The 26,733-nt window shown below is 39.3% G+C and overlaps 1 protein-coding gene across 2 annotated transcripts in view; it reads left to right on the top strand.

Annotated features, from left to right (window-relative positions):
- kcnt1 (potassium channel, subfamily T, member 1) overlaps positions 1–26,294 on the top strand; it is a 40,638-nt gene extending 14,344 nt beyond the window's left edge. For both annotated transcript variants that reach the window (XM_034708885.1, XM_034708886.1), the window contains 27 exons: positions 493–540; positions 926–974; positions 1,160–1,219; positions 1,515–1,589; positions 3,188–3,271; positions 3,703–3,797; positions 5,216–5,396; positions 5,479–5,643; positions 5,835–5,971; positions 10,229–10,292; positions 10,481–10,589; positions 12,560–12,668; positions 13,621–13,770; positions 15,216–15,445; positions 15,555–15,771; positions 16,589–16,694; positions 16,857–17,029; positions 19,539–19,610; positions 19,792–19,926; positions 20,157–20,268; positions 20,457–20,558; positions 20,826–20,909; positions 20,992–21,120; positions 22,526–22,835; positions 22,910–22,972; positions 23,073–23,157; positions 24,319–26,294. In XM_034708885.1, coding sequence (XP_034564776.1) covers positions 493–540; positions 926–974; positions 1,160–1,219; positions 1,515–1,589; positions 3,188–3,271; positions 3,703–3,797; positions 5,216–5,396; positions 5,479–5,643; positions 5,835–5,971; positions 10,229–10,292; positions 10,481–10,589; positions 12,560–12,668; positions 13,621–13,770; positions 15,216–15,445; positions 15,555–15,771; positions 16,589–16,694; positions 16,857–17,029; positions 19,539–19,610; positions 19,792–19,926; positions 20,157–20,268; positions 20,457–20,558; positions 20,826–20,909; positions 20,992–21,120; positions 22,526–22,835; positions 22,910–22,972; positions 23,073–23,157; positions 24,319–24,436 — 3,262 coding nt within the window. In that variant the 3' untranslated portion in view covers positions 24,437–26,294. The remainder of the gene's footprint in view (positions 1–492; positions 541–925; positions 975–1,159; positions 1,220–1,514; positions 1,590–3,187; positions 3,272–3,702; positions 3,798–5,215; positions 5,397–5,478; positions 5,644–5,834; positions 5,972–10,228; positions 10,293–10,480; positions 10,590–12,559; positions 12,669–13,620; positions 13,771–15,215; positions 15,446–15,554; positions 15,772–16,588; positions 16,695–16,856; positions 17,030–19,538; positions 19,611–19,791; positions 19,927–20,156; positions 20,269–20,456; positions 20,559–20,825; positions 20,910–20,991; positions 21,121–22,525; positions 22,836–22,909; positions 22,973–23,072; positions 23,158–24,318) is intronic.
- The last annotated feature ends 439 nt before the right edge of the window (positions 26,295–26,733 follow it).

Below are 26,733 nucleotides of genomic sequence, written 5' to 3'. Positions count from 1 at the left end.
AAACAAAAAAACTGAAGTCAAATTTCAGGGGATTGATTGGTTATAGTTAGTCTGATTGTGTGATTAGAACCATATCCATAGCAACAGTGCACTGTTGAGAAATAACAGACCAGTGCTATGGAGTTTTGACCAATCAGAGTCAAGTATTTAACACAGCAGTGTAATAAAGGTACTTTACTATATCGTCATTGTAAAGGTATACCAACTGGTTCAGTGACTGACCAATACAGAATTTTTTTTCCATATTAAGAGAAGAGTAGGTCATTTTTCAATAAAATTTCTGGAGGAGTTAATTTATTGAAATTATAAAAACATATTTTATTTTAATTTTTTTTGGTTAATACAAATTTATGTAATAATTTCCAGTATTAAAACTGTATTTTACCATGCTATATTGAAATGAAAACGCTGAAAGACTTCTATTCTTCTCATTAACTTTTCAAGCTGTATTTTGTCCCCTCTTTCTTGCCCTCATCATTGCTTGTCTTGCAGTTTTGACAGCACATGGAACGGATCAGTACAGGACAGAGAGATTAACTGGTAAGCCACTAAAATACATTTTATGCTAATTGGGGGTAATTAGCGAAAACCTATCCTGCAGCCTCCTGTTAGAGCAACATTCATTATGATTCATTATTATAGCTCAATATATGATGTCTAACATGCACTCACATGATTTAATACCTTGATATGAGTCTGCAGATTCAATTAGTTCAACAGATATTACAGTATTACATCTTTCTCTGTTCAAACCTGCTTAAAGCGATAATACATTACCTATACAAGGTCTTACTTCACCCCTCACTGTTAGTATAAAAGCTTTAAAATGTCAGTTCTTCTATGATGTTGTGGATTTATAGATAAACAGGATATGTTTATATTTTTCTCTGTTGCTAAAAGTGTTGCTGTGTGCTCTGTTTGTCAGGGGTTTGATCTTCTGGGTGGAGAGAAAGCTTCCTGTCTGGGCCATTCAAGTGAGTCACAGGAGAGAAAATAGACAGAGAACAAAACTCTTTAGATAAGCAAAACTTTTATAAACTTCACTTTGTATGATGGGAGCAAGAAGACCATGGCTTAAGTGAAAATGTGTGAGTATGTACATGAATATGAATGAACACGAATTCTATGACTGGGTCAATTCCTGTTTTTATTTGAACAGGTGATTGTCGCCATCATTAGCTTCCTGGAGACGATGTTACTGATGTACCTAAGCTACAAGGTAAGACACAAAAACCTCACAGACTCAAAGCACATCGATGTGATTACTGTCATACAGTCAGGTACAATTAGAAACTTACAGTCGGAGAGATTGACAGATCATAAGTGGCGCAATTAGCTGAAGTCATCTGTCACGGCTACATTAAGGACAGACGGTAATTACAGGATCTGGTGGAGGCGAAGGATTAAGTGGTCGATAGAAGTGACAGACTACAATTAAGAAGCACGTCTCAGGATGACTCACCGTCTATTGTGTGCTTACAGGTAGAACTGTTAAAAAGTGTTTTTCTTTTCAGGGGAACATTTGGGAGCAGATTTTCCAGGTGTCTTTTCTTCTGGAGATGATCAACACTGTTCCCTTCATCATCACGGTAAAACCTTCTTTATCATGACAATCCTGGAACACGTGATATCTTTGTTTTCTCCAATGATTAAACACATGCTCTAAATTACATTCAGTTTGTTTTTCCACAAATGATAAATGTAAGCTGCCACACTAATTCCTCTTAATTTGAAGTTTTCAGCCACGCTAGCTATGGGGTTAAGAATTATAATCCAGAATGAATTTTCCCAACTACTACTGAATGAATTGTTGAAAGAATTATGCAGATTTTTTTTTTTCCAGGAGATGAGTTTATAACCTAACAAGCCAACAATAGCATGCAACTTGAAAAACTACAATGTTCATCAATGGCTTATACATATTTATATTTTTTATTTTAAAAGGATGCACAATGTGGATTTTTTAGCTGATACCAACAATTAAAAACAACCTGTTCCTGATGGCAAATACCAGATTACTGTTTTCTTTTTGTACTTTAAAATGATATACTATGCACACCCTAAGATTTAGTCAGCAAAGATGCCCACAAATAGATATTCTATACTTAGCAATTCTAATTGAATTCACAACTGTTATCATTTTTGTCCAAGTTGGTTCATTTCTGCAAGCCATCCACAACTACTAGCAGTTACTTGTTTTCCTCAGGATATCAGGTTAGCATCAGAGAGTTAGAAGGGTATTCTGCTCATTTTCAGGCTTTATATTGCTCCTCTGTTAGCTTTTTAGTAGCGTCACATGATTTATAGCTCAATAATCTCAGATTAGTGTCTTTGAAAACCCTGGCTTTAGCCATTGTCTGATACACATTATTTCAGCACTCCAGAATCCTCCTTCACTGTTGCCCCGATACAAAGCCGCTTTTCTCAATTTAAAATGACAAGATATAAATAAGATATGCCTGGATCTTGTTTACCCCAAATCTGACTCGGCAACAAAGAACAGAGCAGAAAGTTTCTGTTTGATAAGTGTTACTTTTATTATGCTCAATTAAGGAGATTCACCAATCAGTGATGTCACCTTTGGAGCAAATCTCCAACATCTACCTCACAATTTGGAGACTTTACCCTAATCTAAATTTAGTTCAGGGGTACTTAATCTCCTCCCTGAAAAGCCCCTGCTTTGGGGGTAGTACTTTTCAAAGGTCCCAAGACTTTCGGGGGGCAGGGCCTGCATTGCTGAACGTCTCTGATTGGTAGATTACCTGCAGTGTTTTCATTCCATGCTGTCCACAATGATATCACATACATCTGTGATTCACGTGATTTCTCTTTCTTTAATTTGTTTTTATTTGTTCTATCTTTTTTGTGTGTGTGTGTACTTTAAAAAAACAAAGGAGAAGCTGTGATTCACTCGATTAAATAGCTTGTGACAGTAGTCTTCTCTGAACCCACTGCGAATGCGTTTCTCCAGGTGTTACGGTTTTAAAAGTGACCCTGTAAACCGGAGGGCTTCATTGTGTAAAATGTCACATAAGAACAGGTTGTAGCTTTATTCATGTAAAGCACTTCAACCACAATGTGTCAAGTTTCTCTCCTGAACGTGCAATTTTTCATGTTTGTTTTTTCAGGTGCATGTTGGAAAATACTTTGATCCATTAGAAAATGAAGTGTCTAATTTTTTCTTCAGATTTTTTGGCCCTCAATAAGGAATATCTTTATCCCCGTGTTTCTCAACTGCTGGCTTGCCAAGTGTGCTCTGGAGAACATGATCGTGAGTCAAAAACATTAGCTTAATTGTGTCTACTAACTAACTGTTTTTAATCAACATGATAATGACTTTGTTAAGACCAGGCACTGAGTCACTCTATGCTTGGTCAGTTCACAGCCAGTCTGTATCAGAACCATGTAATTTCTCTGATTTACGCAGACCTTAATGCTTAGTCCTTTGTACTGCAGCTGTAACAACACATCTTTCTGCTTTATTTCTGCTCCCTGCACCCTGAGGGATTCTCACTGAGTGCAATTCCTCTCTGCAGTTTATCATGCTGTTCTCATGCTGATTCACTGTACTGCTGTAGCAGAACACATTAAAGGATAGAACTATAATGCCATCTCCGTTTGCAATAAAGAGCTAAACTAATTATGTGAGTGGAGTTGAGTTATCAGTTTCTCATGTTGAAGTGTGTTGTTGTTTTTGGGTAGAATGACGTCCACAGAGCGATCCAGAGGACAAACTCGGCCATGTTCAACCAGGTCCTCATTCTCATCTGCACCCTGCTCTGCCTGGTCTTCACAGGGTGAGGCTGCTTTTTTAAATAATTTTTATTTCAATCAATATATTTATTGAGTTTTTTTTTTTTTACACATTTTAGAGACAAAATAACAAATTGATGTACGCCTCACAACCAAAGCACCCACCAACATTAAACATGAAAACAAACTTCTTTTCAGACCAAAAGCCATCTTTATGCAAATATAACAAATATAACAAAATACCTTGAAAGGGTAGTACACAATCAAAAAATAAAACTATCATATTATCTCCACAAGCTTCAATCAATATGTATTGAGGTTTCTATCAGAGAAAACCATAGGACAAAACTCATTCCTTCTCCTCATCATCTGACAGCTCAATACTTTTCACAAAGGCAGTAAAGGGTCCCCATATTTTTTCAAACACGTCCCTTTTTCCTTCTATAATATATGTCACTTTTTTCAAAGGAAGGGTTACAAGCATTTGTCTTACCCAGTATGATAAACTTGGTCTGTTTATATATTTTTCCAAAACATTGCGATGGATTTTTTGCCGTGCAAAAGACTCAGATCTATCATTATCTGATCATTCATGGTAAACTTATGATTATTTGGGTAAAGTCCTAAAATAAAAAGCTTGGGATCCATCGGAGACTGCTTTTTGTTTTTAATGATAGATTCAAAACTAATCAAACAAGTTATAGATATGAAAACTTTGCAAACAAAGTAATAGTTAAATCTTTATTTTATTGCTTTATTGAAACTCTGCAAATGGACATTATTGATCGCTCTATTCCATTATAAACAGGAGTCATCAGATAAACTGGAGCTGCTTTATTTGGCCCAGTTTATAGTGAGTCATACGTAGGGCTGGGCGATAAAACGACAACGATGATTATTGGATATTATTTTTCTCAAAATAAATATAACAAATTTATGAAAGGGGGGCATTAGTGTGTCTTAATTGCTAGTTCCCACTCAATATTACAAAGAGGAAGAAGTCGGCATGGAACAGCAAATCATGTTGCAGGGTGAGAGGTAGGCAGGGCTTAAAGGCATCCGGAGCGGAATGTAAACACAGCTGAAACGAGCAACAGCGACACTGAAGAAAACACAAAACCTACCAGCTCAAAGCAGAGTGAAAACATGCTGGACAAGAAAGGCCACTGAAATTAATAAGTTAAGATATTTTGGTTATTTCCTAGACTGCTAAATCCCACATACAAGCTAACAAACATCTGGTTTCTTCAACTTTAACTCAGGAGAAAAAAAACTGCCTTTAAAATTATATGAAAGAATGATTTGGTAGTTATTGTGAAAATTATTGATTTCCACTGATATGAAAAGTGTTATTATGACAACATATTTTTCGATATCGCCCAGCTGTAGTCATACGCTGTAGTCATAAACGCTACCATAGAGTTTGATTGTAAGCAGTTTAACTCTAATCTGTCTCATACAGCACATGTGGAATCCAGCACCTGGAGCGAGCAGGTAAACACCTCTCTCTCTTCAACTCATTCTACTTCTGCATCGTCACCTTCTCCACCGTGGGCTTCGGGGACGTCACCCCCCGCATATGGCCGTCCCAGCTCCTTGTGGTCATCATGATCTGTGTGGCTCTGGTGGTGCTGCCTCTGCAGGTGAGGAGACACGTGGGTGATGCTAGGTAAATGTGTCTCTTTGACTCGTGGTGGTTTCACTCAGCTTGTTGTGTTGTGTCAGTTCGAGGAGCTGATCTACCTGTGGATGGAGAGACAGAAGTCTGGAGGGAATTACAGCCGCCACAGAGCGCAGACAGAAAAACATGTAGTGCTGTGTGTCAGCGCGCTAAAAATAGACCTGCTTATGGATTTTCTAAATGAATTCTATGCCCATCCCAGACTGCAGGTATGACACAACACAGAAGAAATATTTCTGTATTTTACACAACATGCAGATTTAATATGAAATAACTTTACATGGTGTTTTTGAAGGATATTTAAAGGATGAAACATTCATTACCAGATTTTATGACATCTATTCCTTCTGCATGGTTCTCATTGCATTGAAACTCAAACTGTCTCTTCATAATCTTAAAGGATTACTATGTGGTGATACTGTGCCCGACTGAGATGGACCTCCAGGTGCGGAGAGTGCTGCAGATCCCGCTGTGGTCTCAAAGGGTCATCTATCTTCAAGGATCAGTCCTCAAAGACCAGGACCTGCTGAGAGCAAAGTGAGTGATTCATCCTGTCATCTCTGAGCCCAGAGAAGGACAGCTTAAATCTTTTTATGACAACGTTATCAGAACTGTTCTCTGGTGTTCAAACATCTCACCGATTGGCCCAATGTGAGGGCTTTAAGGCAGCGTGTGTTGACTGTTAGAAGTTTTTGCTTAAAAAATCACTTCTTTCTAAGGAACAGGGACAAATCAGCAAAGAGATGAGAGGTATAGCTTTGTCCACAGAGGGCGCCAAATCTACACAAACACAGGATCTTTGAAAAAAACGAAAGCAACATTAAGTCAGGGATAATGGAAAGTTAGCCGGTGGTTATGCAAAATAGAATCCTGACAGGGTGAGAAGACCTTGACATGACCATGGGCTAACTATGCATTGTCCTGCTGATTAGCCAGCTACCATTCAAAGATAGAAACAAGTTGACACCATTTGATTTAAAACAATTTATAAACAGTGAATATAGCATAAAAAAACAGTATCTCGTTTCTGACTGTTGGTAGTGCTCCCATGGCAATGGTATCTTTACTGGCCAACTTTGGGTTGAACCAAGCGGCGACCTCCGGTCTCAAAATATGAAGCCCATGCGGAAGTGTTATAAACTGCAATTCCTCGAGCGTCCACTTGAGTCTGGCTGCAGAAACCACATAGACACCAATTCAAAAGAGACGATCTTTGCAGCATTAATGAACATGTTTACAGCCTGGTTCAAAAGTGGCTTGGATCTACGTAGCTTATTCTCTATCGGCACACACTGTACGGGGGGGGGGTTTCAAATGCGCCAGTTCAGAAGATTTTCAGATTACGAGTTTTGCCCAAATAAGGACCTGACTGACTTGATTGACAGGCGGGAACACACAGCTGTTGGCTAGGAGGCTCAAACCCCGCCTCTTTACCTCACACTAAATTTGGTTGAGTTAAGCATTACCTCAACAGATTGGCTCCAAAACAGCGCTCAGGAACAGATGGGTGACGTCACTGATACTATGACCATTATCTGTACAGTCTATGGGTTGAACTAGCATCCAACTTAACATTTTAATTCACTGTAAAGTCAAAACATTTGCATTCTTCCATCAACGGTCTGAACAGATGCTGAAAATAACAGCACCACCCATAAAAAGGTCCTCTCACTCAGACAGTCCAATAATACTGCCAAAGCAGAAATCATGTTCATGATTTGTGTCTGTTTTCTTTAATTTGATCGACGTCTCTTTCACTCAGCTTCTAGTGTGTTTTAGCATCCCTTGCTAATTTCTGCTCATCTACTTCTCTCTGCTGGTTTTTTTCAATGTCAACAGGAAGAGGATAAATCATTAACAGTACATTAAATGTGCTCTAACTCTTTTGATTTGATAATAATAATAATCTTTTTATTTGTATAGCACTTTTCAATACAAGTAACAAAGTGCTTCACAAAAACAATAAAAACACGATAAAAGCAGAGAAGCAATAAAAGCAAGCTGACAGTAAAAGCAGAGGTAAAAGGTTAAAAATTAAAATAAATTCACGAAATAAAAGCTTTACTATAACGGTGTGTCCTGAGTAGTGAAATAAAATTAGGGACTGACTCTGACTCTGACAGCAAAGGCCCTGTCACCTTTAGTTTTTAGTCTAGACCGTGGAACAGCAAGTAGAACACTGCCAGAGGATCTCAGACTGCGTGCTGGTTTATGGGATGATAATGTGTGACCTGTGTGATCAGGCTGTCCCTAGGGTCGTTTTTGCTATACAGAATAATAACAGTTGTTATGGGGCTTTGGCCAATCAGAATCAAGTATTCAACACAGCCAGGTGATTTCTAGGAGAGCCAAGATATAAATGTGAACATGTCAGAAATAGTGCAAAACAAGCTACCAAAGGTTTGCATGCTAACGATAAACTTAAACAGATGGTAAAATATCTCTCTTTTAAACAATAATGTGTTTATATTGTCATTGTGTTGTTGGTGTTAGCATTAGTTTATTCTAACAGAGCGGCTGTCGTGTCTGTCAACTTCCGCCTTGTTGCTGAACTCTTGCTTGTTTGTTGTGTTGTTGGAAAACACTTTTTTCATCCGCAGTGCAGCTGTCCTGAGAAATTACACTGATTTGTGTGATTGCTGTAATTACTTCACTTAAAGGTGAAACAAATCAGCTAATTCTGACTTCTTTTCATTACCAACAGGGCTACTGAGAGAATGATTAGTGGTTCTCAGTGATTGGGTGGGGTAGTGTACGGGGTGGGTGTGATATTCAGTAGATTAAGTTCCATCTTCTGATGCTTCAGGAGAATAATAAAGGTATCTTGTGGATTTGTAGATTTTGTCTTGAATAGCTCCTTACTTTTTATACTTTACATGAATAATAAATCGCTTCAAATCATCAATAGGACATTAATCTCTTTTGTCCTTCCATTCCCTGAAGTCACCCCAATATTCTCTCTTTCCTCTCTTAATAAATAGGCTTGTCAGAGCTTTTGTGTTGCTTCACAGTTACACAACATTGTAATTATTCGTTCAAGCCACCATTTCTTTTGAAACCCAGCTTGTAAATGGACCCCTTTCTCTGAGGGATTTTTATTTTAAGGGTTATGAATGAGACTATGAGGCAAAATGTAGCAGTGATGAAAGGACTGAAAAACTTGCTGTCAATCTGTTTGTCAGGTTTATTTATGTAGCCTTCATTACATGCATGACTCAAAGTACTTCACAGAGACATACACAAGCGTGTATGTAAATATGAATTATTTCACACATACATTTCAGTTGACTTGTTATTGGTACAGACTTTCTGTAAGAATATTAAGTATAGTGTTTAAGATTTTGTGGCATTTAGAAGAAGAGACTTGGTAGAAATGGAATATAACATCCTTAGAATGAGCCCTTAGTGTGCTTCATAAGGAGTGGACATTGCTATCTTGCACCGTCATTTATCTACAGTAACACAGAAGGGACAAACCAGCACCCATTTTTGTACATATTGAGTGGCTGTTGGAAAAGCAGTAGTTAGACTAGAGAGAGGAAGAAGAAGAAAAGAGTTGTTGTTGTTGTGTATTGATAGTAAAACTTTACAAATGTAGGAACTTAGTCATCATGCATCACAGGAGCTCCATGTCCTCAAATGCCACCGTCACATCTGGAACTTCAGCAATGGGAGGGATGAGCAAGGGAGTGTTTCAGTCTACAATCTGACTGCTAGATACTGCAAAAATATTCCCATTTTTACACATTGTACCTTTAATATCTTTATGATTCTCCAGCCCTTCTCCATTAGAATTTACATTATTAATGAAGCCTGTCCTGCTGTGATTTGACAGATAATTCCCCAAAAATTTACAATTTTAAAGAAGATAAAGAGGAAAACAATCATCCTTATATTGAGTAGGTGGTTAGGCAAATAACAACCTTGACAAGTTGAGCAGGACTTGGTTCTGGGTCTTGTCTCACAAGTGTCTGGATTACAGGATGAGATCTTCCACTACTCTTCCCTGTCAGAGGTGCTTGGGGCCCAGTAGCTCCTCAGGTTTCTCTCACATCTGTCACATTATTTCCAAACCAGCTGGAACATACACTAACGTTTTTGCCACAGTGTCAACAGACAGAGATAAAATAAACCGGACTCCTCTCCAAACATTGATTTGACATGACATGTGTGATCAGGTTTTCCCCTGCGTTGCTTTTGCTGAAGAGAATTAACCACCATTGGTAAGGGGTTTTGACCAATCAGAATTAATTATTTAACACAGCAGGGTAAAAATGTAAAATGATTTAACAAAACAAAACTAGCAAGTCTTTTAGTCCTGTTAAAATGTTTTGCCATAAGTTAATAAAAATCTGAAAGCAGAAATCCTCAAAGTGTAACTTAAATGAAATGAGTTATATAACTCCACTGTAAACATTTGGCAGCTTTCTGCTGGAGCGATTAGAATTAGAGGACTGGGTGTGTGTGTCGAGCTTACATCCTGCATCTGGCACCATATCAAGTCCGCCCACGCTTGTTTTGCATCCTGCACTCTCCTGGCTGTGTTAATCATATGCAGAAACAGTTCCACACTCACAGCACACATACAAGATAGTGCATTTCAAGCAATTCTCTGTGTGTTTGTCTGTGTGCACGCAGTACTACATTAAACACTGAATGAAAGTGTGGTGCTTTTATCTCCTTTGACTGGGCAAAGGTCTTTTCTTTGACTTTTGATTGGCTGATTGTCTTTTTCAGCTGAGTTTGAACATTTGTCTTTTGTAATATTTGTATCAACTTATATCACCGCTGCAGAATGGACGACGCAGAGGCTTGTTTCATCCTCAGCAGTCGTAATGAAGTGGATCGCATGGCCGCGGTAGGAACAACAACAGCTTCTGAACTGTCTGCCATAACTCTTAAGCGATGACGAGTTTTCATTTTGTTGTTTACCCAAACTCAAGTCATTAATGCAGTCAATCATAAAAACGATTACTTGTTAATTAAAGGAGATCAATTTTAAAAAGAAAGAGTATAAATGTGTTGTGTTTGAATGTTTCCCCACAGGACCATCAAACCATCCTGAGAGCCTGGGCGGTGAAGGATTTTGCTCCAAATTGCCCGCTTTATGTCCAGATACTCAAACCTGAAAACAAGTTCCACGTTAAATTTGCTGGTGAGAGTTTTTAAACTTGTCACTGAAATATTAATCTGCCCTCTGGCTGAGATGCATAAATTGCTATCCCTCAGATGTCTGTCCAGTATCTCTTCTAAAAGCAGCCATTTTTTGATGAGTGGTGGATTACATCAGTTAACCCTCAAATAATCATCTCTAGATCTGAAGAGCATAACTGCATCTTTTGAGTTCTTTTTAAGGCGTACCTGCCCATAATTACTTTAATCTGGCGTTGGGTCAGGCTGACAAAATTAGCGACTGGAGGGTAAATAAAGTGGAGCACTAAACTGAGCATCCAGTCTCATAAGTTCAAAGGAGAGGGGAAATTGAACTTGCATTCATCCTGTTGGTTGAAACTTGGCTCTAAAAAAACCTTGCCTTGCTTTGTATGCACATGCCAAACATGTAAAAGTAACTTTAAATCAGTAATGAAATTCCATGTCAATGTGGCAATGCGATTTTGCTGGACAAACATGTCTCCAAAGCACCCAAAGGGGGGAATTCAGCAGTCACAGCTGTCCCCTATGGTGCCCAGTAGGTGTCCTCTGGGTTTTTAATGGTGGAAAAATGTTCAATTGACAAAAGTGACCCTAAAGCAAATGTTGGGTGTCAAATTTTGACAGACCAAAATGCCTCTAAGGTTTTGTAAGAAGTAAGAAGGAAACACTTGGTGGACCAGACGTCCAATCTTGTGTTTTTTGTGCACCAAAAAATGGCCTTAGGTGTCCAGTGTCTGGAACATATGCAGCAGAAAAAAGTGAACCTAATACACGTAGCTTTAAAATCTTCAACAGAGAGAAGTGTCTCAAAGGCACCAAGTAAGGGTGATTCTAGAGGGTTTGCCAGAGGGTGGCTTAGGCCTTCTTGACACCTGATTGCCCCCGCCGGATGTCACTCCAAAATCCCCCACAAGCTATGGTTAGCTTTTACCTTGTCAGAGGGGGGACTGATGTTAAAATCAACCTTATGGACTTTGCTGCAGCAGGCTTCTAATCGTTTTCTTTGTCTTCAAATGGAGCTTATATTAATTTATCGGTATTTTAAATAATAGAAATTCACATATCTACTCCATAAGACAGGTGTCTTAGTAGGAATCAGTCGGTCAAAAAATGCAAACAAACTTCTGCACACTCTATCATAAATTCTTTGACTGGCAACATTTGAAAACTCTAGTTTTGAAAATCAAACAGTGTACAGGAGTCTGCCTGCAACTCTTCAATGTCCTTAAATTGTGACTTCGAAAATCATCTTTTGACTCCTGAAAGAATCAAGCATTGAAACAAAAATGTGGCCATCTTGTTGTTTTACTTTTCTAAAGTTAAATTACAAAATTATATAATTAACTCAATAATTCAAATGGTAAATGTTAAAGGGAAATATAAGATATAGGAGAATAAGACTACCAATAGTTAAAGATATGTTGTAGGCAGAAGTTTCCCCAAAGGAGCCCAGTCTTGTGATATTTGTAATACAAATCTTGCTTTTGGCACCCAGTGGTTGTAAAAATATGGTGGATTAAAGTTAGCCATACTGCACCTGGCTGTTAAATTTGCAGCAGACAAAAATGCCCATGAGGTGCCAACTGCCTAAAAAAGTTTTGGCGTGCAAATGTTTCCCTAAATTTGTTTTTAGCCATCTGTTACATCTGTTGTGAACACAGAAAGGCAATTTGAATTCTGAGCTTTTCCTGATAAAGCCGGTGGGATGCTGTCCTCAAGAATGACTGTAGTTAGGCTACACTTAACGCCATTAACTTTTTGGTTCCAAGTTCAGATTGTTCAGACTGAGTTTATTAACCTTTACTACTTTTCATATTAATAGTGTACTTTTAAGATAAGAGATATTGATATGTATATTTTTAAAAATGTCCTCAATATCCTCCATTTCTCAGCCACCTCACCTCAGTTACACATATTACTTTCACTTCTTCTTCAGCGGTCTTCCTGACCATCTCATTCTCTCCTTTTCAGATCATGTCGTGTGTGAGGAGGAGTTCAAATACGCCATGCTGGCTCTCAACTGTGTGTGTCCTGCCACCTCCACCCTCGTCACTCTGCTTGTACACACCTCCCGCGGACGGTCAGTCCTCTTTGAAATCCAGGGAGCCTCTTTGGGCTTATCGATTTCTCTCGAGCGTGATTGCAAAGTTCAAACTCACAGTCACATTTTCATTTATGCTTTTGTATATACATATTCTAAAGAACCGGCAGACAGGTTGCCAAAGCAAAGACAGAAAGTCTGAGTTTATCCAATTATTTATTTTTTTTGTGGGAAAACTGCAGGGAGGGAAAGAGAGTGCATGAAACTTAGGAAATTGATTTTCTTTAGCATGTGTGAAAAGCTCTGTGTAGGGAAATGATTTCTCACAGCATGCTAAAGTGTCACTTTTAGACGCCGATGTCAGGGGCTCAGGGGAACCACATGGAGGAGAAATCAATGGGTTATGCCACTGACTGTGTTCCAGAAAACACTGGAGGTTGTAAAACTTTCAGCTTTTATTCTACAAAGTCATCAAACTTTTAAGAATAGGATAAAAGCATAAAAGGACCAAAAGTTATGATGATAACTTTAATTCTGTTAAGTCTTTCACAGCAGCATACAGTAGAAGGAGTGGGAGATGTGATTTATAAGAGGTCTTATATAAAATCAAATAAGTACCAAATAACAGCCCACTTAGGATTGTTCTGAGCGTCTCTCATAGCCCATTAAACTCAACCAAAGCACTTTAGAAATGATTAAAATTAGCAAAAGGCTAAAAAGAAACTTGTGGAAATATTTCCACTGACTGACAGAAAAATCAAGCTGTTAGCTTTCATCCGAGAACATAGAATCAGCAGGGCCTTGAGGTTCTGGGTGAGATGTAGCATTTTCAAATCACAATGAGGCTTTATTGTGAATAGTTTTCTCAAAAGTGGCGTTTTGCTTCCCAGAGTTTTTTTTTTTAACTTCCTGAAATCGAACATTTTTCTTTAATTTCGGTTTACTGATATGTCACACTTTTGTGTTTTGTGTTTTCACTGAATGAATGCAGAGAAGGACAACAGTCCCCTGAACAGTGGCAGAGGCAGTACGGATGTTGCTCCGGCAACGAGGTCTACCACATCCGAGTGTGTGACAGCAAGTTCTTTGGAGAGTATAATGGCAAAAGCTTCACATACGCCTCCTTTCATGCTCATAAGAAGTGAGTTGACATGCAAGCTAAAGCGTCTCTTTCAGACGCTGACAAGTTGGAAATGAAATCAAACTTTGCCTGGGGTTGTAATGTATTTTCCAACATTTTGTTTTCAGATTTATTTTTACCCTTTGGTCTCACTAGAAAATAAAAAAAAGAAGCCAAAACACTGATATGTGGCATTTTACAAGGGTTATATCCTAGACCTCTTCTTTCATTAAGCATTTTTAAAGGTTAAAAGACCTTAAACATAATAATTACTGACATTTAGATGTGCTTGTTGAAGGTAGAATGTCCCTGTATGGAAAGCCAAATGTGCCATAATTTCAAACTTTTTTATTCCTAAACACACTGCTATCTTTTACAGTTAGTTAAGTCCATCAAACACAGTAATGTAAGAGCCCTTCCTCCTACTTTGTATAGCCAGTACTTTGTTACTGAAATTTTGAACCTACTGGCTGCACAAAACAAAGGAAATGCTCATGGCTCCACTGGAAAAATGCCCAATGTTGTGTTTTTTGGCATTTTCTTGCAACATAAAACATTTACCAGGTATTCGGTGTATAAGGCGCACTTCAATACCTATTTTGTTGTCTAAAAAGTGAGCTGCATCTTCTATGCCTGTTTGACCAGTATACTAGCATAAAAATCAGAGGGCGTATCATATTGTGATACAGTATTTAAACCAGAAGATGGTGCTAAAAAAAGCAAGTGGGCGCTTTGTTGTGCAGAGCATGGTAGATACATGAGGATGCATGGTCATTTAAAAGGACCATGCATCGTTAACACTTCTGTAAATATGCCAGAATTAGCCAAAAGGCTAATTTACATCTGTAGTCCCTTGCCAGATGTTAAAAAGGCGCCCTAAAAAGATAAAGATTAAACAAAGATAAAATAAAGTAAAATCAAATCAAAATAAGAAGGGAGAGGAGAAACCAAAATGCCATAAAGTAAATAAACTTTGTTGAGTGCATGTTTGATTAAGAACACTCCTCAATTCAAGACTAGGCACCTGCAGGGGGAGGTTGCAAGAGTTTTGGGCAGTTGGTCCATCTGTCTCTCACATCTAGCAACATTCCTGTAGGCTAAGCTCAACCACTGCAGGAAGCTAGCAGGGGAAAACAGATGGCACTTGATAGAGCTACACAACTGCATGTCCCTGGATGCAATGGAAGTCGTCACACAGGAGACAGTTCAAATATTCGCCCTCTGGATAGCAATGTTCTTGGTTGAAATAATGACAGGAAATAAACTTTTTTTGGGAGGGAAATAGCATTAACAAAATTAATTTATGGCACATTTGGCTTTCCATACAAGACTAGCTGTTTCTATGCGAATACTGCAAAATGTGTTGATAAAATGTCCAATAGTTGTTTGTTCCTGGTTTTAAAGGCTTTACTGTTTTAGGATATATCTTCATCATTAAATTCTAACAGCAGTTACATGATGTGCAGGTACGGGGTGTGTCTGATCGGTATAAAGAGGGAGGAGAACAAGAGCATTTTGCTGAACCCCGGCCCGCGCCACATCATGGCTGCCACTGACACCTGCTACTACATCAACATTACTAAAGAGGAGAACTCAGCCTTCATCTTCAACCAGGGAGAAGAGAAGGGCCGCACTCTAGCGGGGCTCTTTGAGGGACCCTCACAGCTTCCTGTGCACAGCATCCTCGCTAGCATGGGTGAGAGTGAAAGAAGAGTGAAGACAAACTGCTCATGTTGATCAATTCTGGTAGTTGAAACACTTTTTTTTATATGTGTGATTTAAAGTTGGTTCCTTTTCATTTCCAGGCACTGTGGCTATCGATCTCCAGAATACGAGCCCTCCTGATGTATCAGTTGGTAAACTGGTCCCCCCAACGGTGAACGGAACAGGGGGCCGCCGGCCAAGCATTGCTCCAGTTCAGGAGATAGCTGATTCCTCTTCAATTCTGCCGTGTGACCTCCTCAGTGACCAATCAGAGGATGACTCAGTGTTCACAGATGAGAAAGGACACTCATCCACAGAGTAAGATTGGTGTTTCTCTGTTTTGACGTGAACACAAACACTGTTACCACAAAACATAACCACTGGGAGGCAGAGGAATAATCACATAGCATAAAGGAATCAAAATATGTAATGTAGATAATTCTGTGTCACTACCTGGCGCCAGCTTTACTTAAGTTGAAGTTAGATTTGCTGTGCTGTTGTTTATTTAGATGAGTTTGAGTGGCAGTGTGAGTTTCCTGGTGTAAGAAACCCTGAAAGGTGACACTGCTGTTGTGTAACCTCCAGTAAAATAACAGTTCTTCATGATTTCTTTTAACTGTACTTATATTTTTTACTCCACTTTTGCAGAGAAGAAAATAAATATGATTAAAAAGATGCAAGCAGAATAAGTGTCAGCATTTAAGAACAGGTCTGTCGTAGCAAAATACATTTTAATGTTCACTGATTTGAGGGGTTCTATTATTTTTGATACTTTCAGTGTATTTAACTGATAATATAACTTTAATTTTACGTCATACTTTTAATGCAAGATGTTTTGCATTTTTTATTGCTGTTCATGCCACTTTTGTTTAACCTGGTTAATTGGTTCTTGTGTCAACTACATTTGATTTCTTAGGTTACTATGCAAAGATGGCACATTTCTATCCAGCATTAGTCACTGGCTGATTTCTGCATACCTTCGTTTTCTTTCCAAATGGCTACGACACTCAGAATCAGCTTTATATTTTTTTTCCTGTCAGAACAAGAAATCACAACAAGAAAAACCTGACAAATCTTTGGAACACAGTATGTTTCCATGAGATGTGTCACTCATGCGTTTTGGATTGGTTGGCAGGTACGTGAAAGGTTATCCCCCTAACTCTCCGTACATTGGAAGCTCGCCCACCCTGTGCCATCTGTTGGCTGAAAAAGCCCCGTTTTGCTGCCTACGACTGGACCAGGTGGGCAGTCGCTGTTCCTCCAACTTAGTCACTCAACTATTTACTGCCTCCCCCTTCCCTTCTCTTCCCTTCCCTTCCATTCCTTGCCTCCTTTCTCTGTACTTCACTTCTGCAAAAGCAAACCTCAAATACCTGTCTGCTTTTTTTGTTTTCATTTTGCAGGGATGCAGGCACAACAGTTTTGAGGACGCTAAGGCGTACGGTTTTAAAAACAAGCTCATCATCGTGTCGGCTGAGACTGCTGGGAATGGTCTCTATAACTTTCTTGTGCCTCTCAGAGCTTATTACAGACCTCGGAAAGAACTCAACCCCATTGTTTTACTGCTGGATAACCCGTGAGTTCACCTATACACACACACACACACACACACACGCACCTTTCTTTATCCTCCCTTCACCTTTCAGTCTTTAACTACTCCACGCTGGGAAAATATGAAGTATGCTAAAAGCTCACGTCAGCTGAGCACTTAGGCCAAGGCTGCGGAGGTGGAACTCTATTGTCGCTCCTGATGTGAGGTTACTGCTCATGGTGACGGTGTGTTTTCGAACGACAAAGAAAATAAAAAAGCTGCACTCCGTAGCTGCAGACAGTAACCATAGCAACTTGCATTGCCTTGAACCTGAATGATATATGTATTTCTACAAGGGGAGAAAAATATGAAGAAAATGATTTATTTGCTGAAAAACCAGAGCGAGCTTTCATTGACAACCCTGGTGTGTCCCTTTTCAGCCCCCACATGCAAGCTCTCAGGACTCCCATAGAAACACGCTCCAAACAATAAACTCTCTCTCTCTCTCTATCTCGCTCCGTGCTGCTCTCGCTCTCTCTCTGCCTTCCTATCACTCCACACACACACACACACACACACACACACACACACACACACACACACACACACACACACACACACACACACACACACACACACACACACACACACTCTCACACAAATACAAACACCCACACACTTGGATACGCAGTTCGAGCACTTATGACAGCCTTGGGTCTGTAGTCAGCAGGACTGGGCAGATGCATAAAGTAATGTTCTGACAGGGGGGTGGAGGACTTCAGTAATGAGGCGACTGAATCTCTGTGAGTGCGCTCAGCACCAGATGGACTCATGCTTCGTGCTTTGGACACACTAAGCAGCAACACTGGTCACAATATTATACATACTGTACATCACACATGACGGGTTTTGAGCTCAAGTAAATTGTTTACCCTAAATGTAGAGCTCTACAGATGTGTCATTTTTGAGACAGACACTGCTTTCACATTTATAAGGAGGAATTTTCTGATAGCTGTTGTGATGGCTGACGTGGAGAGTTAATGAGCTGGCATGAGGAGGAACCTTTTCTGGGATTATGCAAAGATTATGAACTAACATGCAACTGTCTCTGCAGGGTGCTTTTTAATAAAAGCACATAACTACAATACATTAAATTTAACTTTACTATATATTATCAATTAAGTGAAGTACTGCCCAGCATCTGCTTAGCTGTGAGGCTCTGATGCATGTGCTGCAAAGGGATGGAGGTGTTTTAAGCTCTGTGCATGCCATCAAATACATGTTGAAACTGTTTTTCATTTCTTCAAGTGGTGTGTTCTGCAGAAATGTACTGCATTGATTTAAGAAACAAAATCATTTTTTTTAATTAAAGAGATAATTATTTTGGAGTTAGTTTTAATGAAATGATTAAAAAATCTGATCTATTTTTCTGAATCAATCAGAGACGTTGCCTCAGTTAGGGCGCCTCTCTCATGGGTATCCAGTATTTTATGCAATTCCCTCTTAGCATGCCATATCGGATCGTCTGATCCTGGAGAAACACTGAAACGTCCAGCAGATCTGAAAAACTGCAAAGCCCTAATGCGCCTACACGAAATCAACAAACTGACAACAGAACCATCTACAGTATGTTACTTAAAGACAGGAGTGAGTCACATTGTCTGAAACCCAAAATAATACTGCATGAAACTAAACAGCTGGGGGCATGTTTGCTAACTTAAAGCTACTATAAGGAGTTTTTAATTGGTCTTGAACCTGACTGAAATTAACACCACTGCTCATATGTAACCCACAAAAGAAAATGAGACCATTATCAACGTGATTGATAGTTTCTATAAAGCTAGTTTCAATGTTTGTAACCAGTGCAGTCGGATAGGTGTCAGAGAAATGGTTAACAGCACACTGTAGAAACAGCCTGCTTACATTTCCCACAACAAAGATTCACAGTGAGTGAGTGATGTCATCAGAAGACATCTATAGGACAAGAATAACAAAGATATAAGATGTGCTGCTTTGTCCACAGAGGGCGCTAAAATCAACACAAACTGAAAGTTCCTCACAGGAGCTTTAAATGTGCTAAATATGAGCTCCTAAAGGGATTTTGAGGTGCTGGTAACTCATTTATCCTGAAAAATAGCAGATTTTAATTTTTAATAAAAAAACTTTTATTGTAATTCCAAAATAGTTACTTAATTAACTCAGAAAAGCTGGATTTTTTAAATGAATGCTTCCATAGTTTTGTGCTATGTATGCCCAGAAATCAAGTTTTCATATCAGTACACACTGGAGAACTTGATTTAAATCTTCCAGGCTCTCATACAAATAGCAAATAAGAACAAAGAAGTGCTTCTAATATGAAGTTCATCTCAATAAGTACTCATTGAACTCTTATTCTAAGCTTGTCTGGGTAAGTAAATAAGTTTGATGTCTGTTTATAAATATTCAAATATTCATTTCTTTTTGTTTTTCACCTTACTGAGACATGTGTTGTGTTGAGATAATGAAAAACAAAAGGGAACATGTGTTCTCCTTTATATCCTTATGTTTCCCGCAGGCCTGATAATCACTTTTTAGAGGCCATCTGCTCTTTCCCTATGGTCTACTACATGGCTGGTGCCATAGACAAGTAAGACCAGCTTTTTTTTAAATCCCAATTCAATCCTCAATTATGTGTTACTTTTATTCTCATATTAAAACACACTGGAGAGGAGTTTGTGCTTCTCTGGAGATTTAAATGGATGTTCCAGATAAGTTATCTCCTGTTGTTCTATGCTCATTGTGTGTACTTGTGTTTGTCTGTGTTTCAGTCTGGACAGCCTGCTGCAGTGTGGCATTATCTACGCTGATAATTTGGTTGTTGTGGATAAAGAGAGCACAATGAGTGCCGAGGAGGACTACATGGCTGATGCCAAAACTATTGTGAATGTACAGACAATGTTCAGGTAATTAATCATAATAACCGTTATAATTATTCAGGACTTTTTTGAATTAAATCCCCCTGTCCTGAAATCATTGTGTATTGCAGGCTGCATAAAAGCCATGTTTCATCAGCAGCATTGCTTAAATAATAACTTTATTATGACATGAAGTCATAGAAATAAGTCAAATCATTTCCTCTAACTCTGGTTCATTTTGTTCTTCTTTTTTAATCATGTTCTCTCTCTGGTTAAAGGTTGTTTCCTAGTCTCAGTATCATCACAGAGCTTACTCATCCATCCAACATGCGGTTCATGCAGTTCAGAGCAAAGGACTGCTATTCACTGGCCCTCTCCAAGCTGGAGAAGGTAAGATAGAACAAGAGGGCTCACAGGGAAGTGAATCATGCGCAGGGATTGTAAACAGAGGATTTTTTTTTCCCCGTGTAGTTTTTAAGTGCAGTCAGTCACTGTTTGCCATTTCAATCTGTTTTCTACATTGAAAGAAAAAAAAGTGACAGACCTTTAAAAGCTGTTAACCTGCCTCTCCCCCACAGAAGGAGCGGGATAAAGGCTCCAACTTGGCTTTCATGTTTCGCCTACCATTCGCAGCAGGCAGAGTGTTCAGCATTAGCATGCTGGACACCCTGCTGTATCAGGTTGGTACACACCTACAGCTAAAAACCTCAAATGACTCTTTTAAATACCAGGTGAAAGAAATGAATGTGTCATACAGCAGCACAGCGGAGAAAAAGAACCACCTGAAGAAACAGAGCGATGATAAAATGACGGAGCAAAAGTGCCCTCTTGTGTTCAGTGAAATATGAGAAACTCACTTCACTTTCCTTGATTCCAGTTGTTTCCTTCTTATCCTCTTTTTAATACTCAGAGCAGCTGTAACTGTGTTTTCTGTGATTCCATGTCAGTCTTTCGTGAAGGACTACATGATCCTTATTGCAAGACTGCTGCTGGGGCTGGACACAACTCCAGGATCAGGATACCTCTGTGCTGTGAGTAATGGAAGAAAATATGTATTAACAAAAGAAATGATCTGACACAGCTGCATGCTCAAGTATTTCTATGTTGCTGCAGATGAAAGTAACCGAGGAGGATCTGTGGATCAGTACTTACGGCAGGCTTTTCCAGAAACTCTGCTCCTCTAGTGCTGAAATTCCCATCGGGATCTATCGGACAGAATCCCACATTTTCTCAACTTCTGAGGTGAGATCTCAGAGATGTTTTAACTTACAGCAATGCAAAAAACTATTTTGAGTGCATTGCTAGCTGCTCTTTGAGGTTATATTTACTTGAGGTCCCCACAAGTCAGGACTGTATCTGTGAATTGGCTACTGCCATGATGCTTGGATGTAAACAAGCACAGATGACAGATGGCAGATGATTTCGTATAGCAAGATCTAGAAAATTGTGATAAAGTTAAATGTAAAGTTGTGTCTAGTTAGATTGGCATGTAGCCACTGCGTGATCTTCACAAGCATGTGGATGTTAGCCTGCAAGGAGGCTTGTGGTGCTAGCTCTGCAAGTGGTAGTCAAACTCAGCAGCCAATTTGACATTTCTTACCTACAGACTCTGTTGTCCCATTTTCAGATTCATTGTGCTCAGTTTGACTGTTTTCTGAGTGTCTTCTTACCTTTGATTGGTTGTTTATTTTAAATTATCAACATATGTGCCCCATCCTATTGTAGCATGTTAGCCTGTCAACATTCAATAATTGTAATGCTAACATGCTTGTACTGACCTGATAATAGGTTATCATTTTGTACCGTAGCAGTTAAGGGCTTAAGCATGCAAAAAGTCAATAGTAGAAACCTAACTTGCAATGACATTCTAATTTAATCAATTTTAGTTTAAGCTTCCAATGTAAGCATGCTAATGTCTGCATTTCAGCACTTAACTTAAGCACAGCTAAGGCTCATTGGTTGAAATCTCCTTTGTATAGCTTTGATTTGATTTTTGCTTGTGATCTCAAAAGCGCTATCTTATAATTTTGAGGGGTACATACATTATTCTCTATTGAAGTGCAGAAAAAATGCATAGCAGCCATAAAGGTACATCATCTGGGAAGCATGAATATATAGAGAACATATGCCAGTCCATTAAAGCTCTGATGAGGACTTTTGGGCTGTTTTTGAAACAGACTGAAATCATTATTGATGCCTCGTTATGACCTTAAAAAGCAACAAATTTATCAACGAGAAGAGTAATGATGTCTGTGGTTATTTTTCATGTCTGACACCACTGGTGGGGGTAGGTGTCAGACTAAGCGATTAATAATATGCTGCTGTTAAAGCCTTTTTGTCATACTCCAAAGCAATGTGTGATATATTAAACGTCAAAAGAAAGAAAGCAGGATAAGCTTTTATGTGAAGAAACACTAAATACTCATGTACAAGACAAGATCAGCAAAGACCTTTTGAGCCACAAGACAGCAATAAGCAAAAGTTCCTCTCTGGAGAATTACGCTGCTGTTTAAAAATGTACAGGACATGTGAAAACTGTAACCTTTTAATGTTGCTAGATTAAAGTAAGAATTAGCTACCTGAAATGTCCTGCTATTAATTGTGATGAGCATGAGGACAAAGATGACCTCCTGTCTCCCTGCCCTAGTCACAGGTTTCGGTCAGCGTTGACGACTGCGAGGACACCAAGGAAAGTCGAGATGACTCTCGCAGCAATGACCCAACAGATCACCCCCTGCTGAGGAAGAAGAGCATGCAGTGGGCTCGGCGCCTGAGTAAGAAAAGCGTGAGGTGGCAGGGAGTGAGCCGGGACTCCGGCAGGGACCACGCCCAGCGCATCGCTCAGCAGCGCCTCAACCTGTACCGCCGCTCTGAGAGGGAGGAGCTGTCTGAGCTGGTCCGAAACCGCATGAGACATCTCGGACTGCCCACCTCCGGATACGGTGAAGACGGACTGAGTAAGTCCACATTTTTATGGATTTATTTCTGGAACATTATCGTCTGTGTGTGCTTAAAAGTGTTCTGTTTGCAGAGGACCTCACTAATCTGACAGCCTGTGACGTCATGAACAGAGTCAATCTGGGATACCTCCAGGGTGAGCTTTGAAGTCGGGTGTCTGAGGCAGATGAAAATTAGACGATAGCTCAGATGTGTGTGACGCTTATTTGTGAGACTTCTTGATGTTTCTGTTTCAGATGAGCAGAATGAGCACCAAAACACGCTGTCCTACGTCCTGATCAACCCTGCCCCTGACACCAGACTGGAGCTCAATGACATCGTGTAAGAATTTCTCCTTTAATGAAATGGTTGCAGTCACAAACCAAAGGTGAATTATCACAGACTTCTCAGCTCCTCTTACAGCCTCAGTTTTACATGCTGCAGAGTTACTGTTCAGCAAGTTCACTCACTGAACTTTTTTCCATCCAAAGCTGGCAACCTTTTTAATTTCTCAAAAGCATAAAAAACCATAGACTGTAGAAATAATGGACGTAGTATCCATGACATCACCCATCTGTTCCTGAGCGCTGTTTTGAAGCCAATTGTCGGCGGGAGCCATATTGGAAATGCTGAACTCAACCAAACTTAGTGTGAGGTAAAGAGGCGGACTTCGAGCCTCTTAGCCAACAGCTATGTGTTCCCGCCTGTCAGTCAAGTCATTCATATCCATAAATGGGCAAAACTCGTGATCTTAATATCTTCTGAACTGTTGCGTTAGAAATAAATTCACCCCCGTACAGTGTGTGCCGATAGAGAAATTAGCTACATAGACCCAAGCCGTTTTTTGAACCAGTCTGTAAACATGTTTATTTCTGCTGCAAAGATCGTCTTTTTTGAATTGGTGTGTATGTGGTTTCCGGTGTTTCTGCAGCCAGCCTCAAGTGGACGCTCAATGAACTGCAGTTTATAACACTTCCACATGGGCTTCATATTTTGAGACCAGAGGTTACAGCTTGCTAAAAACCGACAGTAAACTATCTGCTGGCACCCAACAGGAGAGAAACAAAGCTAACTTTTTGTCACCTTAAAGGAACATGTTGGAGCTTGAGAACCAGATGGTATGGTGGAGCAATATTTGAAACTTGGTCTGCTAACACCATAAAAATCACTTCTTACTTGTTTACAAAAGAGAACAGACCCATCTTGTTTTGTGATACATGATTTTAACACAACAGCTTGGCCATGAGTGCCCCTACTAGTATCCATGGCAATAGCTGTTTCCTGTTCGTGATGAAGAGTGGCGAGTGCACCCCTCGGGTTACTTGTTTATTTAGCTCGCCTTCCTTTACACAATGACTTTCCTCTCTTTGAAAACAATCTGACGCCTGCAGTGAAGAGCGAGTGATTTGAGATGTATTAAGAGAAAGTGTGTAAATGCAGAGCTCCCATGATGCAGCTCTTTGTACACATTTTGATCACTCCTTCTCTCTTCTTCTTCTTCAGATACTTGATTCGTCCAGACCCTCTGGCTCACGTCCCAGAGGTCCCTCCGGTCCACAGCAGCAGCCTGAAAGAAAGACACGAGTCCAGCGTAGACATCAGAGAGGACACTGAGCTCTGATACCATCCTGACCTTCTCTGGTACTCTTCATAATCACCCCTCTTCTACCGTCAGGGGCGTCTGCTTGTGTCCTGCAGGTCCAGTCTGAAAGAGGATGATTTTCACTACAATGTTCCAGCACTGCAGTCCACAGCTGTATTTATATGAGTGCCTACTGCTTGGCAGATGACATTTGATGTCATCTGTGACATTTTGATCCTCTGCCACAGACTGTATTTTGAAAAGTTTATTAATGTCTATGAAAGCTTTCTTAGACAAAGTTGTGAACAAACTTTAGATAAAAATCATGCGCATCACACTTTGTTAAGAGTTAGTCTGGAATACAGTTATATTTGATAGTATAGTATATTTGTCCTGCTCCTTTGAGTGGTGGATCCCTCAGGAAAAGTCAAAGTTGAATATTAGGATTACATGTTAAAGTTTGCACAGTTTCAGGGCCCGGGATTTATACATCTCTTGATTTTCAACAGGAAAATATAAAAACTCAAAGCTCTAATTACCCCGGGCCATACACTCACCTTTTTGAATAACCAACACTATGTGACTTACATAAAAGATGTGCATTAAGGCTTCAGTCTAAAGGTTTAATTCATTTTTTGTAGCTGAACTCTAGAAGTAGTTAACCAATAGTGCAGAGGTAGAACTAGTGAGTGATGGTAACTTGTATGTTTGCTGCATTACATTTCTTTGTTTAGATTAGGTTTTTACGCACTAGCCTAGTTCAGCCCTTTAAACAGGCCTTGCCATGTATTCTAACTTGTGCCATAAAGGATTTATTTGATTTTACTATATTAGTAGTCAGAAGACCTCAGTTTACTTTCAGCAGCAGCTCGGTGAAAGAAAATTGCTTGTTGATTAACAAATGTGGCAGTTTGATGAAGGTAGATATTTATAGAAAACTGCACCTTACACAGAGTTACTTTGACTTTGTCTCTTTAACTTCTCACATATTTAAATGTTGAAAATATTTGTACTTGGATTCAATTTCGTCATAATTCGCACATTAAAGTGCTGTGTTATGAAAAAAAAAAGCATGAAGCAACTTCATTGAGTTGTCAAATAATTTCACTGAGGGGGTGTTTCATGATTGTAAGCCGAAGAATGACAACTGAAGAAGACCATTAGCTCAATATTTGTTATATTATATAGAAGAAGAAGAATCTGTAAGCTAACTTTGAAGCTAAAGCCAGGAGGATGTTAGCATAGCCTGCATGGGCTGAAAGCAGAGGGATTTAACAGCACCTGTAAAACTTATAGTTTCATGTTTTACAACTGTTACCTATACATTAAAAGTGGAAAATCAACAAATACTTTTTTGGGAGGTTGTGTGCCGGAGTTTTAGCTATGTATCTTAGCTTTATAGTTAGTTTAAGCTAACTTTTAAGCTGTTTAGCTCTTAGCTCTGCGTGCGAGTTTGCTGTTTGAGTTCATTCACACCACTCTTCTGTTGTTCTCAGCTGAAATAGAAACCTATTTGGGAGGGAAAAGCTTCAAAAAAATCTACTGAACACTATTTTCCAAGCACCTACAGTGAGCAGGTACATTTATCAACTAGCATTTGGAGCATTTAACAGCTTTAGAGACTTATTTTCCTCAAAAGTAGGAAGAAACATAAAAAAACTAAGAGAAAGGGAATATTTCTGACTTATATTCATTCAGTAGCCGTAAACACAACTCAATATGAATAATATCACTATATAAGCTAATGTTTGCTGATATTTTTCACATTAAAAAGAGCTGACGGTCAGTCACATGGACTGTCTATGGCAGCCCTATTCAATTAGTGGCCCGCGGGCCACATGCGGCCCGAAAGCAACCCTCGAGTGGCCCGAAAGTAACTGTAATGTAAAATTTAAAGAAGCAGTATTTCAGCATAGGGTTACTTTAAGTACTGCTCTTTTATTGTGTTTATGCCCGTTTGGATGTGGCAATACGTTAATAAACATCCAATGTGTTTCTTATCTTATCTATTTGTTTTTATTTTAAATGGTTAACTTTGCTCACTATCTGCTAAAAATGTCCAGCCCAGCTCATGTCCTTAGCCCAACCAAATATTGAATTGAATGGCCCTGGTCTCGGGCCTGTCAGTGTTATCAAAATGTCTAGTTTCTGCTGCCCCTGTGTGGCCACAGCCATTAATGCAGGCTCAAAAGGGTTTTGAGGGATGTGCTTTCTCTTCGTTTTTTGCAAATTTTTTTGAAATAAAAATGTTGCTTCTTGATGCTCTTACCTGGAAAAGCACCAGTTTACATTTTAAAGTGATGTGCTTTGCATTTGCGATGAGCAGTGACCTCCCT

The sequence above is a fragment of the Notolabrus celidotus genome, chromosome 19 (assembly GCF_009762535.1).
Source record: "Notolabrus celidotus isolate fNotCel1 chromosome 19, fNotCel1.pri, whole genome shotgun sequence".
Taxonomy (NCBI): domain Eukaryota; kingdom Metazoa; phylum Chordata; class Actinopteri; order Labriformes; family Labridae; genus Notolabrus; species Notolabrus celidotus.
Note: the sequence above shows the minus strand (reverse complement) of the source record. Positions and strands in the feature narration are given on the sequence as shown.